Genomic DNA, 12,186 nt, shown 5'->3' with positions numbered 1-12,186 from the left:
CACAAAAAGAAATTAGAAGTCAGTAACAGACACAGTCCCTCCTGTGCTCATAGCCTGCACGCGCCCTCCCCCTCTTCCTCTTCTTCTGTTCTTTTCTCCTCCAGGGATACTCACCCCAGATTCAGGTGTTTGAGTTTTTGAAGGCTGCTGATCTGTGTGGGCAGCTCCTCAATCTGGTTATTAAAGAAGTTCAGCACTTCCAAATTCTTCAGCTCTGCTATGTTTGGCGGCACAGCTAGGGAAACAAAGATGCTGGGTGTGAATAAAGGAACCTCGCTCTGCGTAAGGAACGCCAGCAACACACTGTGTTTTTCTTGCCCAGGAAAGAGAGATGAAACTCCAGTATGACCATCTGATTCACATATACATACATATTACTTTTTGTAGGTTTTTCTTAGGTTTGCAACTCACCATCGAGTAGAAATGAAAACGCTTCTTTAAAGGGCAAGAGAGAATTTCAGGCTGCCATTAATAGCCCATAGGTGAATATTCCAAAGCATAAATTCTTTTATAACTGCCATACGATGCCTCACAAGTACGACTGTTTTCTTCCTTTGGGTTTCCTTGCACCTCTACCTGAAGGGAGACCACAAACGCCAAAGCCCTTCCTGGTTAATGATACCTTCATCAAGGTGTTTCAATAATCTGATATCTGAAGAGCTGTTTTCTTTTTTTAAAGTTCATTTTTATTTATTTTGAAAGATAGAGTATGAGTAGGTAAGGACAGAGAGAGAGAGGAGAGAGAAAATCCCAAGCAGGCTCCCCACTGTCAGTACAGAGCCTGATGCAGGGCTCGAACTCATGAACCGTGAGATCATGACCTGAGCTGAGATCAAGAGTCAGACACTTAACTGAGCCACCCCAGGGGCCACATGAAGAGCTGTTCTCTTTACAGTGCACTAAATCACAATGTAAGTTCAACCTCAAATGATGAAATATTCAACCAACCTCTTTCATGATTTTGGTTTCTGGTCTTTATACCTTGATCGATCTCACACACACACACACACACACACACACACACACACTTTACAACAGATTAGCAACAGATCAATGCACTGTTATTACACAGAAATATGAAAAACCAACTCAGTAGCATTATATGAATACTAGCATGCAGATCAAAGGTTAAAATAAACCAATGAGGACCTAAAAGAGTCTTCCTTCCCTAGAGCATATACTTGCAAATATCAACTTGCAGGCCAAAGGCATCTTTACCTCAAAAGTACTAACTCTCCATTGGTAGCAAGGAGATCCCAGCCTTCCTACAAACATTTGATACAAACTGTTGGCTCGTCCACGGTTCACGTCAATTCTAACACCAAGACTACCCATGTTACCGAAACCACTGACATGGGCCTTGGGTACAGCACAGCAAAGGGTCATGTCAGTGCCTTTACTTCCCATCCCAACAACACCCTCCAGGGCGCACTCCGGAAGACTGGGAAAAACCAGGAGCACCTTTACTTAGAACCACTACAAAGGTATACATCCGATTCCAAACAGACATCTGAAATAGTTAAGGAGGGAGCCGCTGCGGGAGCTCTGGTGCATAACTCCCAGCGGAACAAGAATAAGGAGGACAGGCACACTGTTCGTTACAGTTCTGAGTCCTCAATTTCAGCTTCATAAAATGTCTAAGGTATTGATGATCTGACTTCTGTTAGAGGGAAGAAGCCTTGGTAAAGGCAAGGGAAATGCTTTCACTGGAGGAAGGGATTGTGAGGAATATGAATCAGTCTGGATTCAGACACTTGGGAGGTGGCAGCGGTCCCGATGGAAAATGCACAAGGCACAGTTACTCAAGGGGACGGTTTGGGGAGGAGATAAAAGGGTGGGTTTCCATGGGAAGATTGAGGCAGCTAGAAATTAACCTCCAGAAAGTGTACTCTTGGATACCAACATGAATGCATAGAAGCCCTACCTGTACAGTTTGGCCTTAAAAGCACATTTATAGGTGTGTGGTCGGGGAGACACTTTGCGGGGAATCAACGGCATTCACGTTGCATAAAGGATGGCAGAGAAGTTCACTCAGGTGCACCTGCTGAGTCGCTGGGTGTTGTCAGCTGACTCTTCTCTCCCCACAACGTTCAGCGTGTAAGGCACAGCTCTACTGATGACTACACCTCTGCTAGTCAGCCCTGCTCGGGGACCTCACCCTTTTCCCCTGTGCACCCTCCAGCTACCACTAAGCTTCTCTCACCGCATTCATCTGATTAGTTTGAAGAGCAATAAAGAAAGTTAGTGCAACCAGGAGAAAATGATGATCTCAATTTAGCCACAAACCAAGAATAATGCAGCCAGAATTACTGCTGCCTTCCCCAAGTTACTCTGCCAATGCAATTAAATGCTGGTCTGAAGGTATCGCCTTTTTGACAGCATGAGAGATTATTTCACTCTCCTTGCTAAATCAGTCCAATTTAAAACCACAAATTATGCTAAATGTGATTTAGGGCTTTGGTTTGTGGACACAAACAATAACCCTGCATTCAATTTACTCTACTTCTCCCAGCCTTTTGTATGCATATGAATTTTGTGGTTGAGACTCCATTCAAGCTAAAAAGGGAAAAACATTACACAGCTAATATTCTCTCTCAATTACAGAATTCCCGCCACCTGGCCGTAGCAAGACTCAGAAGAAATTAACATTCAGACCTGGCTGGATGGGACAGCGTCCACTCTTTCAGCCAGTATTTAGAGAATGCTTATGATGTGTATAGAGCCACACTTTTAACACCTAGCATTTCAATACGTCTGGGATTAAAGTGAGAAAGGTGATCTATTTAAAGAAAGTGAGTTACAAAAGAAGTCTCAGAGTCGATAAAGGGAAACAGCTCTTGGGCTTGGAAAACTAATTCTAATGAAATTATACATAAAAAAAGAACCAGTTAACAATATGAGCTGTGCAATAACTAAATTATACACACATGCAACATGAACAAATGCAGCCTTTAGGAAAAAAATGGCAGTAATACGTCACCGGTCAGAATACTCTGGTGAAATTTTTCAAGATCTCTGCCTGACACATTAGCATGAAGTATTTCAAAACATAAGTGAATGGTCAGCATCGATAGATTTATTTTCTTTAAAGTTTATTTATTTTGAGAGACAGAGACAGAGAGAGAATCGCAAGCAGGCTCCGCACTGTCAGCATGGAGCCCAGAGTGGGGCTCGAACTCAGGAACCGTGAGATCATGAACTGAGCCCAAAACAAGAGTCAGATGCTTAACTGACTGAGCTACCCAGGTGCCCCGATGTATTTCTAATTACACCCTTGCAACATGCCTTTTCGTCGATCTGTTCTGTTTGTGAATGTGACCGCAGCTGAGCACAAAGTCCAGAGACGACAAGGAGCTGAGTATACAAGGGAAACAGCGGGCCATGTGCTGTGTGGACACAGGAGTCCTGGCTGGATTGTGACCCTTTCTAAGTTCTCTTCCACCTGGCTTTAACATTCTACAATTCTCCAAAGAGCTGGATTAAGAAAATCAACAATATGGATTTAAATAATGCAACAAATGAGGTCCTCAATTAGGAAGCTCAGTCATGCAGAACTTTGCTTATGACAGAGCACTGAGTGTCATTTTCTGTCAAAAACGGCTGCTTTGATTTTAAGACTCCAGTTGCCACGTTTGAGAGAGAGGTCCCTGACCGCTCTCAGGTGTTCCCTGGCTCCTAAATGCCACATTCTGCTTTAGTCACAGGATCAGAGGACCACTGGGAACACTCTCGGGCCAGAGTTTCTGCTGTATTTTAGCAAGGGTGACAAAGATGTGGTCCTGCCACCCCAGGAACTATACCCAGGGACTAGCCTCAAGTTATCTTCTGGCAGTTAACAACAATTCAGACTAACGAGCCCAGCAGGAGCCTCTTTTCCTTCAAGCCCTCCTAAATCTAGAACCTGAACGTTATTCTCATTTGACGTGAGGAGCATGAGCCAGCCAGACTTAGCAGTCGGCCTCTGCAGTTCTGGGACAACCCTACGAGAGTCAGCCCAAGTCCCAGGGTGGGCTCCCCAGTCAGGGCCGGAAGGGGACCTGCCTAATCTCCTACATTAACACCCCCTGCGAGGCTCCCTCTGGCAGGAAGCCTCAGAAACCACTCGCTGGACATAATGGACAGGCCAGAGCGCTCCAACTCTAATCAACAGTTGACCCAGTAGCGAGCAAGAGTCAGCTGTCTCGTGCAACGGAAAAACCTGAAGAAACGACTGTTACGGCAATCGGACCTTCACTTGAGGAGTGTTTTGTTCGGGGATGTAAAATTAACAATTCCATAACCAGTAATTTGTTTTTAAAAGCCTACTAGTTCATCCACACAATAAAAAAAAGTACAGGTACACCCTGGAGCTGGGCTGCCCAAGGCGCAGTCACGACGGAAAGCAGTATGGACGTCCCTCAAAAAATTAAAACTAGAATTACCATATGATCCGACAGTTCCACTTCCGGGTATTCATCCTGAGGAAATGAAATCACTGTCTCCAGAAAATATCTGCACCCGTGTTCACTGCGGCATTAGTCACAGGGACCAAGATGTCCACCGATGCGTGGACGGACAATGAAACGCGGTGTGTGTATACACGACGCAACACCACTCACCCATAAAAAAGGAAATCCTGCCATTTCCAGCAACATGGATGGACCTGGAAGGCATCATGCTAAGTGAAGTAAGTCAGAGAAAGACGAAAATGGTATGATCTCACTCATATGTGGAAGCTTACAACACACACACACACACACACACAAACTCACAGAAAAAAAGAGATCAGAGTTATGGTTACCAGAGGTGGAAGATGGGGGGAGGGAAGGGAATTGGATGAAAAGTATTATAAATAAAGAAAAAAGAAATAAATTTAAATCTAGATTAGTTGCAGTTAGGTACAATTAATAATTCAGTTGCCTGGTCACACAAGCCACATGACAAATGGCTGGTGGCTGCTGTTTGGATAGCACAGATAGAAAACATTCCCTTCACTGCAGAAAGTTCTAGATAATGCTGCTCTAGGGTGGGGGGGGGGGGTCTCAAACTTTCGATGTAATTCGAGTACATCGGAATTACTGGAAGGCTTCTGACAGCACAGATGGGGGGTGGGTAATGCAAACCACAGAGTTCCTGACTCAGTAGGTTTGGGATCGGGCCCAAGATTCTGCATTTTCAACAAGTTTCCAGGGGATGCTGATGCTGCTGGCCCAGGGACGACAACGCTTTGTTCAGAAAACTTTTAATTTACTGAGGACATCAAAATCATTAATCCACTACGTATGTCCCTTCCTTCACGATATAATGCTAAGTAAAATCACCCAAATTAAGACTTCTCTGTCACCTCAGTAAGCTACTGAGACTCTGAGTTGATGAAAAGTGGGGGAAAAAAACCCCACAAAAGGCAATCTAGATGGTTGACTGACCCACCCAATCTGGGGGCTATAATCCTATACTTTCCAGTCAGCTTCTGCTTCCCCAGGAAGCTAGCATCCACATCCTCAGTTCAGAGGAAAAAACAAACACTAGAGGTCATATGGCGCCCAGGCACAGCTGGGCCTGGCACACACAGAACCAGGCCCAAGAGGCGGGACTTCCTGCTTATCACTCAAAGGAACAGGAAGTACACAAGCCCACTAGCTTACACACGTACCCAGTTATCCTGAGCACCTACAGGCAGCTAACCAGCAACGCCCTCAACACAGAAGCACCAAATGCCCCTAATGAAATCTCCAACATGAAGAACAGAGGTATCTTTCAGATTCCAAGTATCTTGGGATGGAACCCCTTCCACGGGAGCAGATGAAGTAGCACCAGAAGTAACTAAGCAGTATCTGTTAACGTGACTTCATGGGCCTCCCGTCAACAGCATCCACCTTCTCAGAAGACCCTGCCTCAAACCGTGCCCTTAAAAATCCTCACTTGTGGGGCACCTGGGTGGCTCAGTCAGTTAAGTGTCTGACTCTTGATTTCAGCTCCGGTCATGACCTCAGGGTTCGTGGGATGGAGCCCCACGTGGGGCTCTGAGCTGACAGCATGGAACCTGTTTTGGATTGTCTCTCTCCTCCCCCCTCTCTGACCCTCCCCCACTCTTTTTCTCTCTCTCAAAATAAATGAACTTAAAAAAATCCTCACTTGTAAGCTACTGGGGAGTTCAGGACTTTGGGGTATTAGCCCCCCAACTCTCTTGGGTGGCACCAGACCAACAGATAAAGCCTATTTTCTTCCACTGCAAAAGCTTGGTCAGTTTTTGTTGATCTGCTGTGCGTCGGGTGGAAGAACTCTCATTTGCTTCAGTGACACCCATACAAATCTTTATGGTGCAATCAGTACTGAGGAAAAAGAACAATGTAAGAGGCAAAGTTCTGAATTCCCTAGTTCATCGAATTAAGTCACTTAGCAGCAACTTCATCATGACCAAGCGTGGTCCTATGAAGAGATGCCCCTTGCTACACTTCTGGCCGTCAAAACACGGAGAATTAAATGGAGAATGCTGGGTGGTAATGACAGCACAGACAGACCAGCTGGGGTGCAGCCGATCCGGGGGCTTCTCGAACAAAAGCATCTTGTGGCCCGAGGCAAAGAAACAAAACTGAGAAGAGTGACAGGCTCTGGGAGCAGCAGGCACCCCGCAAAACATAAGGACAGGCGCTCGCCTGTGTGCAGCCCACGGAAGGGCCGGCGGGTCAGGCATTGGTCTTTAGAGCCATATGGTTGGCACCGACAGCCGGGTCCTCTTCAGCTACAAAAGGGCAGCAATAGACCATGCACCACGTTACCACCCATGGCTGCTGGGAAGCCGGAAGCCGCTCAGAACACATGTAGGTTTTCATCATAAGCACGGGTATGAAATCCGGAGTTGTGAACCCTACCCGCCACCTTCCACCAAACTTCTGAGTACTTAGAACTACGCTGTGCCTAACTATTTTTGCAGAAACACCAGGCTTTTTTGTTTTGGGGGGTTTTAGTTAATCTGGAGATTCCTACAAAGGAAAGGCACTAGGCTATAGCATGAAGGCCAAGAGGATTCGGCTTGCATGCCTCTTTGTAAAACTGAATTCAGGGCTCAGCCATTGCCTCCACATGGGAAACCAGGGGGGGACTGCCACCCGCCCCAAGGGTCCAAAGAGGGAGACTCAGAGAGGGTTCTTAATAGGAACCACTGCCCACGGCCAGGGCTAAGACCAGCACATGGCCGAGTGGTGGGTGTGCTCGGGCCCTGCAATGGGTGAAACGCTACCAACTCGCGCCAATCTCCGGAGTGCCACTGACCCACAGGCCACACAAAGCCCAAAGACACCATCATATGGAATAAGGCAGAGCAAAATAAATCAGACAGCACTCCTTCCCCAAACCTTTCCCCAAACCCTTCCCCAAACCCTATATTTATATTAAAAAAAGGAGACTTGATTGCCATAACAAATGAACATGTTCGGTTAGACTTTGACATGCTTCTGCTGCTTTGTAAGATTTCTTTAACAGAGAAGGATAAGGGAAGGTGGCAGGTAGTTAAATGAGGCCAGTTATTAGATCCCTAAGATAAAGTGCTACAAGAAAGTTATTAGAAAAATTACGAAAACCATGCGAATACTTCCAAAGGAGTGAGATTATTCATTCTCTGTACAATGAGGGAAGAAAGGTCACATAAGTGGTGAAAGCAAACGTTTCCTTGCCCCAGTATTGGATGAATTCAGTCCTGGTCAACCACCATCCATCCCCCTGTACTCTGAATGAGGTAAGGTGGGAAGAAACCAAAAGAACAGAAACCACATGAACTATGAACTTGGGGCGTTCCTGGCCAGAGTAAAAGGACAGCCCCTTTAATCCTCAGTAACAGGGACATTCGTCTATTCCTACCACAGACAGGACGTCTAGACTCATTATATAGAGGCCAATTCTTCCAGCAAATTAGCAATCACAGTCTTGAATGCCATTTTAATGATTACCTGTAAAGAAGAATCTCTTTAGTCTCGCATACAAATAATTACGCTCTTCAGAATTTTATACGCGAAAAAGGTCATTTGTATTTATAGTGATTAATGACTTTTGTTTTCTGGCCAAAAACACAAGGTGGGTAACGAACTAATTATATCTTAGCCCAAGAATGTTTAGTTCAAAAGTATACTAACGCTAACCAGCTTTACAGATTTCATGGGATTTTCCCCAAAGCAGCTATTAAAACAGTGAATTACAGTAGTTATGGGTTATTTAAAAACATAAAGTTTATGAAACAGTAAAACAGGTTCTCATTTAAAAGGATCTACATGTTCCTCAAGGTAAAAGTAAAATACCAAAATATCTAAATGTCCACCCAATAAAGGCCAACATCCCCCAAACCATTATTAGCTTTACAAACGACAGCAGCAATGCGACTTTAAGCTAATCAACAGTATTTACTAAGCACCACACCTAGAGGTACACATTTATTGTATCCTATCATGGGCCTCCTTAAGGTTCTGCAGCTTAAGTAATTTTACTAACCAAAAATATCCTGACTTAATTCACTGCAAAAAAAACCAAAAAACCAAACCAAACCAAACCAAAACAAAAAACCCCAAAACAAAACCCTCCTCTTTCAGCAACATTGAGAATAATCAATTCCACAAAAATCAGGGAAGAAAAGATACAAGCAAGCGTTACGGCAGATTTTACAGTATAAAGTCAAACATGCAAAAATATATGTCCCTGGGCTATAAAAAATGTGTATGCAAGGCCAAACAAATCTCCTAAAAAGCTGACAAGCACAGATTTCTGCTCCTCTGAGGATGCAAAATTTACTTGATTTCTGAATCTTTTATTAACTGCCCAGAGAGAACCAAGCAATGGTCTACACAATCTTGAGGAGGACTTCCAAAGCCGGAATTCTTTTAGGAACATACCTTGGGAATTACAGTCCAGGGCCTGAGACTTCACTGCCAGCAAGGCAGGATGTCAGCGAACAGCTTTAAGCAGGGAGCTGGGTGAGAGAAGCAGCACTGGGAGGAAAGGCAGTGGCATTCGATGGTCTGGAATGGAGTGATACGTAGTGAAGGACAAGCAGAGGACAGATATTTCTCTAGAAAAAGATGCCTAAGAAGTTCTGAGACATGGTGAGAAGGAAGAAAATGTGAAAACAAAACCAAAGTTCAATCAATGCAGAAAGCAAGCTCTGTGTCATAAAAAGAGCTATTCCAGGCTCTTAAATATCATTATATGATACACACACACTCAATCCTCGAATATTTTTTAAAAATGTTTATTTAACTTTGAGAGAGAGAGAAAGACACAGAGCACGAGTAGGGGGAGGGGCAGAGAGAGAGGGAGACACAGAATCCAAAGCAGGCTCCAGGCTCTGAGCTGTCAGCACAGAGCCCGACGCGGGGCTCGAACTCACGGACCATGAGATCATGACCTGAGCCGCAGTCAGACGCTTAACCGACTGAGCCACCCAGGCAGATGCCCCTCAATCCTCGAATATTAACATGAAGAGGGAGACATCAAATTCATACACAAACACAACATGCTTTGCCAACAGTTTGTGTCTTCTTTTACAGTTAAGAATGACTTCAGCAAGAGAGCACGCAGGGCTGCTTCTCTTCTTTCCCCATCTTACATTTCAATGCCAAGGAAGGCAGTAATTACATGAGGAAGAAAGAGAGTGGGGGATAAATGCCCATGGCTAGAAAAATCCACACAACCTGCACCAGTAGCTTTGGGAAGGCCCCCTCTAAGAATAACACCTTCGCCTTTTAACTTCTGGAATTCTCCCTACTTTTCCATTTGAATATGTTAAGATCCAGGGCCAAGCTTCCTCCTAGATGGACAGAGGTGGGATATTTAAACTGCACACCTACATCATTGGGAGGGGCAGCAGGGCAATGGTGAACACAGAAGCTTGGAGGCCGTGAAAAGCCCTCCACCTTCCAGCTCCAGCTGCTTGATGGCTCCAGACCTGTGGCTTCTATCAGACATAGAGTAGGACGTCAATACATGCTAGTTCTTTGCCTCCCTTCTTTCCACGCTCTAGTCATGATGTATGTAAGGTCGGCCCTTCAGAGTCTAAGAAACTTGGGAGGGCCTTACACGTCATCTGCCACACAGTGCACGTGGTGGGACAGGCGGACTTTGTGGGGCAAGAAGAGAATTCATCTCAACTTTCTGAAGGATGAGTAAGATTTGAAGAGGGGCAGGTCCTGCAGATACGAACCAGGTGATCAGAAAAGCATATATTCAGGCAGGAGGAAAAGGCTACAGGAAGAGTCAAAAATCAGACAAGAGGGTTCATACTAAAAATATCTGAAAAGGACGTGGATGAGTTTGCTAACTGGTGGCCAATCACATCAGAGTGGCGTTCTGTCCTAGCAGGCTGACTGGCAAAGAGAAAGAAAAATTGAAATGGGAAAGGCATTCATTCTCAAGGTTTTAAGGGAACTGAAATATGTATATACTGTGAAAATTACCCAAGGGAAATCTCACTAAAATGGACTTGGGAGGCCAGCAGGGGGAGCACACACGTCCTACCGCTTGCCAACTGTAGCTCCAAGAGGAAGAGCTGGAACTTGCACACAGATAACCACTTTACCATCTCTGCCGGAGGAAGAAAGGCTTACCTCCTCCCCCTGGCAACAGACCAGCCAATGAGAGACAGTCACAACTCAGCCAATGAAAAACCACTATACTTCCAGCAACCAGTTTACGCCAACCGGCTTTTTGTTTATAACAGCATCCCCAACTTCTCCCTCTCCTCCACAGAGGAGCTGCCCCTCTCCTTTGTTCTCCCAACTTGTCTATGGTTTTGCCACAGCAAATTGCAATTCTCTGCTATTCCCGAATAAGCCCATTTTTGCTGGTAAAACAATGGGTAGTTTATATTCAAGGTTAACAATATATATGCATTCCGCTCAAGATTACAAATTTTTTTTTTCAACGTTTTTTTTTATTTATTTTTGGGACAGAGAGAGACAGAGCATGAACGGGGGAGGGGCAGAGAGAGAGGGAGACACAGAATCGGAAACAGGCTCCAGGCTCCGAGCCATCAGCCCAGAGCCTGACGCGGGGCTCGAACTCACGGACCGCGAGATCGTGACCTGGCTGAAGTCAGACGCTTAACCGACTTCGCCACCCAGGCGCCCCAAGATTACAAATTCTTATTTAACAAAATGTAAATTTCAGCAGCTAAAGTAGGTGGAGCTTTTGAACATTTTTTACAAGTTATCAAAAGTGAATTTCACATTGTACTGAAAATCATCTTTTTAGGGGCGCCTGGGTGGCTCAGTCAGTTCAGCATCTGACTTCGGCTCAGGTCATGATCTCATGGTTCCGTGGGTTCGAGCCCCATGTCGGGCTCTGTGCTGACAGCTCTGAGCCTGGAGCCTGCTTCGGATTCTGTGTCTACCTCTCTCTCTGACCCTCCCCTGCTGTCACTCTGTCTCTCCCTATCAAAAATGAATAAAAGTTTTTAAAAAATTATTAAAAAAAAAAAAGTCATCTTTTTAAAGTTCTGTACAATTTTCCAGCAAATATCTCTAAGAAATAGCACCAGTATATCTACAGTGCAAATATACTGTTATCTTTCCCCTACTCTAGGGTTTCTAAATCTGAGTTACATGCACCCCTAAAGAATTTATGGATGGTTTTTATAGGATCCACAAAACCTATGTGCATTTTTCTAGGGGCCATTGACACAGTTTCACCCTATTAAAAAAGGCTGGTGAGTTATGAAATATTAAGAACGTCTGTAAAGAATATATAGACCGATGAAATGTAGCTCCTAGAATATCTTCTCCCACCCTTCTCCATAGTACACACATGAACGTGTGTGCACACACGTGCACACACACGCACACATACACAAAATTTAGGAGAAATAGTCAACAGATAATTTAGATATAAATTTTTGCTATTCAATCAATCGTGTTTGAGAGTCTTACTATAAATAGTAAAACGAAACGCTTTTCAAGATCAGCTTCCCCAGACAGGCCAGTTATGACCTGCAAAAGGACAGATCCAAACTGCCCCCACATTTATTTTCTCCACAGCCTGCCACCGTTCTCAAATTCTCATAACTGAAGTCATTCCATTTAAAAATAGACCGTGGAAGGATTAACACACTACACTTCAGCTGGCTTCCTTGTAGCACTGAGTAGGACCCCAAGAGAAGAGATCCTAGAATAGGAACGTATCAGTTTGTGGTGCGGGATCCGTGCGTCACCGTCTCTGAACTAAGGA

The 12,186-nt window shown here is 44.7% G+C and overlaps 1 protein-coding gene across 5 annotated transcripts in view; it reads right to left on the bottom strand.

Moving 5' to 3' along the window:
- Positions 1-12,186, bottom strand: part of RSU1 (Ras suppressor protein 1) — a 203,752-nt gene that overhangs the window by 144,939 nt on the left and 46,627 nt on the right. For all 5 annotated transcript variants that reach the window (XR_009247763.1, XM_058681817.1, XM_058681821.1 and 2 more), the window contains one exon: positions 115-235. Coding sequence is in view for 4 of the 5 variants with exons in the window: in XM_058681817.1 (XP_058537800.1) it covers positions 115-235 (121 nt within the window). In the remaining variant the exon portion in view is untranslated. The remainder of the gene's footprint in view (positions 1-114; positions 236-12,186) is intronic.

This window comes from Neofelis nebulosa, chromosome 8 (assembly GCF_028018385.1).
Source record: "Neofelis nebulosa isolate mNeoNeb1 chromosome 8, mNeoNeb1.pri, whole genome shotgun sequence".
NCBI classification, from domain to species: domain Eukaryota; kingdom Metazoa; phylum Chordata; class Mammalia; order Carnivora; family Felidae; genus Neofelis; species Neofelis nebulosa.
Note: the sequence above shows the minus strand (reverse complement) of the source record. Positions and strands in the feature narration are given on the sequence as shown.